The sequence below is a fragment of the Fragaria vesca genome, linkage group LG6 (assembly GCF_000184155.1).
Source record: "Fragaria vesca subsp. vesca linkage group LG6, FraVesHawaii_1.0, whole genome shotgun sequence".
Taxonomy (NCBI): domain Eukaryota; kingdom Viridiplantae; phylum Streptophyta; class Magnoliopsida; order Rosales; family Rosaceae; genus Fragaria; species Fragaria vesca.
This window is the reverse complement of record NC_020496.1, coordinates 10,289,690-10,296,449: the sequence shown is the minus strand read 5'-3', so window position 1 is coordinate 10,296,449 and position 6,760 is coordinate 10,289,690. Positions and strand designations below refer to the sequence as shown.

At 39.1% G+C, this 6,760-nt stretch overlaps 1 protein-coding gene across 1 annotated transcript; it reads left to right on the top strand.

Moving 5' to 3' along the window:
- The first annotated feature begins 4,559 nt into the window (after positions 1–4,559).
- LOC101307325 (protein IQ-DOMAIN 14-like) lies at positions 4,560–6,342 on the top strand. The gene is made up of 3 exons (XM_004305209.1): positions 4,560–4,991; positions 5,466–5,672; positions 5,758–6,342. Exons 1-3 carry the CDS (start codon positions 4,560–4,562, stop codon positions 6,340–6,342), a joined length of 1,224 nt encoding a protein of 407 aa, XP_004305257.1.
- Positions 6,343–6,760: the final 418 nt, after the last annotated feature.

The window sequence follows — 6,760 nt, the reverse complement described above, 5'->3', positions numbered from 1 at the left end:
AAGTCAAAGAAACAAGGATTGGCAGAAGGGAGATGATTTTCCAAGAATATGGAGGGAAATTCCAAGGAGATTTGTCCTGAAGAGAAGCGCTGTATGGTGTTGATACGTGGCGGCGCATTGGTACTCCAGCTGTATTTAATGTAATTTTTTTTTCTTGTAAAATAATCTTCGGTACGACACATACATGTATAAATGGTCAAGATTAGATGACATAATATTAAAACATGGTGGTCAAACATATAATTGCATCATGTATTTACATGTCATGCATACAAGAATTTCCCACTTGAAAATTGAAAATGCTCTAAATATTTGGTTCTCATGGTGAAAATGAAAGGATCATCTATAAACTTCATGCATAAGTTCCTACCGTTTAATCTCTTATTCGGTTTTTTGACTGGTATATTACATAATCAAGAAAGTATTGACAATAATGGACTCGACCCTAAGGTTTTCAGTTTTCAGAATAAAGACGGAGTCAGAACTTCATGATTTGCCTCCGCCCGATAAAACGTCGCTCAAAACTTGGACTTTTGATCAAAACCTATTTTGGGCTAGGGTATTCCTTAGGTTTTTAATGTTATATTTTACAAAGCTAGCTCATTTTATTGGCTTATATTGGTAGACAACGATTGAGTATGAGCAAATCACTAGTTTTTGACTTTTGAGTCATGTGATATTAAAGAGTTTAACGTTTTGTCGTTTTGGTTTTAGTTTTCATGTTCCTGGAATAAAGCGACAACGAAAATTCTTACTAGAAACAATAGCGTTGAGGTCGTCTATGACTTGAAGGAAAAAAAATCTATGGACCGACCCCATCGTCTCCACCCCGTAGGATCTACAGGATTACCCCAAGGACGCCTTCGATTATTCTTGCTCCTATATAATTCTTATGTATGTGAATATGAATCCATTTTACTTTTTCTCTGTGTAGTCCTCGATCTGCAACGGATAAAGGAGGGTTTATTCAATTACATAGTCTGGACTCCTAAAATAACGACACTACGAAGAGATGCCTCCGAGCATATGTATCACTGTGGTATTCAACAAATATGGTCATCATGATATCTTTTTCCATCAATTGAGTATATTTATTCCCCTTTAAAGAGTAACAATTTGTTTTTTTTTTTTTATAATGACTCACCTAGATTAGACTTCAAAACTAGGAATGGCTACACAACAACCACGACACTGTTAAAAGTGGCTAGGAGAGAGGCTGCAATGCCCTGCTCGTTGTCCTGGCCCAGAATGTTTGGGCTTAGAAAGCCTATGGGATATCACGATCTTGAATAAAAAAAGAAAAAAAAAGAATAGCTATACAACAGATCAGTTAAATCTTGATTAATTTTCAATGAAACTAGATGGTAATTCATTGATCACTATCATTTCAGTAGCAGCTTGAACCTCTTAATTCCTGCAATGTACATTTTGAAGAAAGTCTTGATCATCTGTGAACACTTGCTAATCACCATTCTAATCACTCCTACCAGAGACAACCCTTTTGTTGGACTTGGAAGCTAGAACACTCTATCAAGCGAAGACCATTGAACAATTTCTTTGGCATGCAATCTATCAAAAATCAACATCAACTTATAACAGTTTGGCAATAACATATATCAACTTTTAAGCCACCACAACCGCCACCGTCACTGCTGCCACCGCTACACGGCCACCGCAGCTTCCGTCACAATCTCAACCACCATCCCCACCATTACTCACCATCCATTCTACTACCACACCACGTAATTGCTCGTTGATGCCTCTGCAAAGAAAGTTAATATCCATCATTCTTCTCCAAAAAAACGTTCACGTACAAATTTCAAACCTCTCCCTCCAGAAACGCAGACAACATAAGTAGGAGAAGCAAGTCACTTTGAATGGGAACATTGACCCAATAATAAGTCTTGACCATCTAACTCTCATGTCCCCAGCTCCAAACCATTAACTCTGACTCTCTTTCTGACTTGGATACTAATGGAGTTGATGATATACTGGTCCCAAATGTGGAAGAAAGCTCTGAATCTCTGATGCAGCCGAATTCTCCAGAAGAGTAATGGCAATAAACTTCATAACAGGGTTGCCAGGCAAACCTACCATCTTCAATTTCGAAGGTATCTATTTAATAAATTTGCGAACTAACCTACCATCTCCAAACTACATTGTTACTCATGTTTGTCTATGTTCGTCTCTTTGAAAAAGTTCCCTCTCAATTTGAATCTTACACTGCAGTAGGTATTGCATAACTTAAATACGAAAATATACGATGGATCGAGTTGGAAATACAAATGAGTAAATGTAGAGAAAATTGAAACTTGGTTCTTTATATATTCCATTCGATTCGGATCCGGTAGGATAAACAATTATACGTTGGGAGATTTGGGGAGCAAAACCGTTAGTAACAATAAGAAACAAATTTTAATAGTGACCGTTCAACTAACCGATTTGCTCGTTTGATTGTTGTTTGTTAATTGAGGATAATATGGCACAATACATGGTATTCAAATTTGAAGATAAGGGTATGAATTAGATCACTCCACTTCAAATTCCCACTGATTATTCATATATAACTTCCTGCAACTCTTACAATACCCACCACATCGATCTTCCAATTTGAACGTTAAATCTGTTCTTAATTAATATTGATAACATGGCACATTATAAGGGGATCAAATTTAGACTCTAAATTTGTAAATTCAGTCATTAAATTGGATTAGATCATTCCACTTGATCATCTCAATCGCCAACCAAATATGTTCAAACAGTTTTGAACATAGAAATTTCAAGTTGGTAGGGGAAGGTTATTCAATTTATAATGTACAATGTTTTTTAGCCAGACAATTTGTACAAGACTATAGGAACCATACTATTTTCAGGTTCTTCTCCATCATCATGTGACAAAGAAATAGAAAAAGAAGAAACATTGACACCCTCCAAGACCAAGATTCAAATTTGTTTGAAGCTTACAAAGTCAATGGCCAAGATTGCCATTTTCATCACCTAAATCCTAGCCCACCTCTTAAAACCTCTGCTATTTCCCAAATATTAGGAAATATATGCAAAAAAAAAGAAAAAAAAAAAAGACAACATCTATGGACTTTCAAATCCCAACATTGCCCCCAAAGGACCCTTCTCTCTCCTCTTAATAAGCAGTGTCTGCATCCCCCAAAAGGATTCAGATCTGCTTGATCAGCGCTCTGCTCATTTGGGTAGACCCCCATTTCAGAGACTTCATTGCAGAAAGAATGGCAGTCTGAGTGAGAGAAGGAAGAGAAATCTTATCACAGTGTAGAGTAGCGAGGAAGATACGCAGAAAGAAAAAAGGGGGTGACTGAGAGAAGATCTTCTTCTCCTCCCAAAGAAGGAAAGCGAAGTCTCAGCCTTTTTGGCCTCATTTCTTTTTTTGGGACAAAGAGGAAGCTATATATAGGTGCCCTTTTTACGTACTGGGTTATAGGCGTTAATGGCTCTGCTCAGACTTCCTCAGTGTTCAGCTTAGACTGCGCTGAACTGGAAGAAGAAGAAGATAGAGAAAGAGAGAGACTAATGAGAGAAGATTGTGGCTTTAATAAGAGAAGAAAGTTGGGTTGTTGCAGAGCTTAGTAGAGAGAGAGGCTTTTCTTCTTCTTTGTTTTTTTGGTGTTTGAGAGATTGAACTAGGGAAGAAGGTTTTTAAAAAAATTTGGGCTTCACGGGATTGTCAGTGGGTATCTTTCATTTTTAGTACACGTTACTCCAGAAAGCTCAGTTTTTTTAGGGAGAGAAGGAAGCGGTGGTGGTGTTTCTAGTACTTTTTGCTTGAGTTTGAGTCAGTGGACAAAGTGGGGTGTGTGTAAAAGTTTCGATCGGCGCCTTTTTTGAATTTAAGATTGAAGAAGAAGAAGAAGGTGGTGAGGTGAGACTGGTCTGGTTTTGTTTCTCTGCTTTCTTATTTGTTATATGTTTGTTACTGCAATTTTTCATGTAAGCTCTTTTGTCTGTTAACTCTTGTTTGTTTACTTGGGGGTGAGTTTTTGAAGGTTTTTGAAAATTTTTATAATGATTTTGAACCTCTGCATCTTTCTGTGTCACTTCTTGTCCTGTAATGCAGTTCTTCACGAGGTGCTGTCAGGTTTTTGCAAAGGAGAGAAGGAGAAAATAAAGGGCCAGTCATTTTATCCATATTTATTTTTTAAGGTTTTGATGCCTTTTGTTTGTTAAATCTTTTGCTCCACACTTCTTTGCTTGCAACCTGTAAAGAATCTGTGAGATATTGCAGAGCCTTTCTGCTCTGTTCTAGCTCCACCTTGGCTTCTGGCACTTTTAGATTCTTTTTAGTTTCAAATTTCTCAAATTTCGTATCCTAGTTTCTCACTCCAAATGAATATGGGGATATAGCTTCACTCACATTCTCTTTCTTTCTAAGTTCTCTATATTGTTTCTCCTTCCGCATTTGGTGGTTTGTTAGTGTTTGTTTCTACATAAACTCTTCCGGGGTCTTTTTTGACTTACCGCTTACTTCAACTTTTGCCTCTTTTTTTTCTCTCTCCAGTTCCTAGCTCCTTATTCTAGAGAGAGAAATTATGGGGAGAGCTGCAAGATGGTTGAAGGGTCTGTTGGGGATGAAGAAAGAAAAAGACCCTCTTGAGCTTCCAAGTAGTGATACCAATACTACCCGGCCTGCTGATCGGAAAGATAAGAGAAGGTGGAGTTTCGGCAAGTCATTGAAAGATGGAACTCCAATTAGTCATGTCCCGGCTAATCTCCCGCCGAATATTTCCCCTGCTGACTCAGCCTGGCTCAGATCATATCTTGCCGAGACAGACAAGGAACAGAACAAGCACGCAATTGCGGTGGCTGCTGCCACTGCCGCCGCCGCTGACGCCGCTGTGGCTGCTGCACAGGCGGCGGTGGCGGTTGTGAGGCTGACGAGCAAGGGCTCCGGAGGACAGTTGTTTGGAAAGAGAGAGAGATGGGCGGCCATGAAGATTCAGACTGTTTTCAGAGGCTATTTGGTAAGTGGATTTTTCTGTTTGTTATTTTGCTGATTGGGATGTCTGCCCTGTAGTTAACTTTTGTTGAGATAATGTTGTGTTGAAACGTTTATTCACTTGGTGGTGTGAAAAGTAAACAAAATCCTAATGTAGTGTTTGGTTTCTGTTATGAAAGTAGTTTTCTTAGTTCTTACTTTTCTGTATGCTCTTTTTGGAGAGAAGTTTTTTTTTCTTCTGTTTGCTCTTAAAGAGTAGTTAAATTGTATCCAAATCCTAATGGAACAGTACAAACTTGGTCGTCGTAAACCTTACTTTTATGTCTTTGCTCTGAAGGGCTTGTTATATTGCAACCGTATCCCATGGGACAGTACAATTATCGGATGAATCAAATGGCTATGCAATGATTTTGATCTTAGTGTTTGTGTTGTGTGTCATGACTCTGTAGTCTTGGTTGTTTTAGTAGTGATTTACCTTTTAACTTGGTTTTGTCTACAGGCGAGGAAGGCACACCGAGCTCTCAGAGGACTGGTTAAGTTGCAGGCTCTTGTTAGAGGTTTTCTTGTAAGGAAACGAGCAGCTGCTACTCTTCTTGGTATGCAAGCTCTTATTAGAGCACAGACAAGTGTCCGATACCAGCGAGCACGTCGGTCTTTCAATAAAGAAAACAGGTTCCTTCCCGAAAGCAGGCCTAGGAAGTCTATTGTAAGTTCTCTTTTACATCATTTTGAGCACATTTTGCAATTTGCTCATAGTGCTGCCCTGATTATTGTGCTTCAATCATTTTCAGGAGAGATTTGATGAAGCAAGAAGTGAATTCTACAGCAAGAGGCTTTCTGCATCTTATGAACCTTCTCTTAATAGCTTTGATGAAAGCCCAAAGATCGTTGAAATTGACACCTTCAAAACCAGATCCAGGTCTCGTCGATTCAACACCATCTTATCTGAATGTGGCGAAGACATGCATTACACCTCTTCCCCTCTGCCATGTCCAATTCCAACTCGCATTTCTGTACCTGAGGGCCATCAGCTTCAGGATTATGAATGGTATTTCAATCCTGATGAATGCAAGTACACCACCGCCCATAGTACTCCGCGTTTAGCCAGCTCTTTTCGGTCTAATGCACCCAATACACCTGCCAAGAGTGTTTGTGGAGACAGCTTCTTCCTGCCTTGCTCAAACTGCCCAAACTATATGTCAAGCACCAAGTCATTCAAGGCCAAATCAAGGTCCCACAGTGCCCCGAAGCAAAGGCCTGAACCCCTGCCTAGGAAGAAGCTTTCCCTTGATGAAATAATGGCAGCAAGAAACAGCGTTAGTGGCATTCGAATGCATCGGCCCTACAACCAAGTCCAAGAAGTCTTGAATTATTGAATACGCCACTGCAATGAGAGAAGAGTGATCAAAATCAGGAAGCACTTGCATAGCAGATGGTAGAGACACAGATTGGAGAGGGTAAAAGCTTCTCCAAGCTTTATTTTCGCACTTAGTAATTGATAACAAATAGGGTAGAACACAGGGTGCTTTGTAAATTCTTGGTTTTCTCAACAGTTTCTTTCGAATTGTGTCTTATGAGTAACGAATTAATGAATTGAGAGAGCTTCAATATCTTGTCCTGGTAAAGTTAAACAGTTATTCTATGATTTCTATCACAGTGAAGCAAAGAAGGAAATCCGACTATGATTAGAAAAGGGTTCAATGCACAGTTTTCAAGTTCTGTTTTCATAGTAGTACTGGACAAAATATCTTTCCTTTTCATCCATGGCCAAATCTGAAACAGTTGGTAGATTCA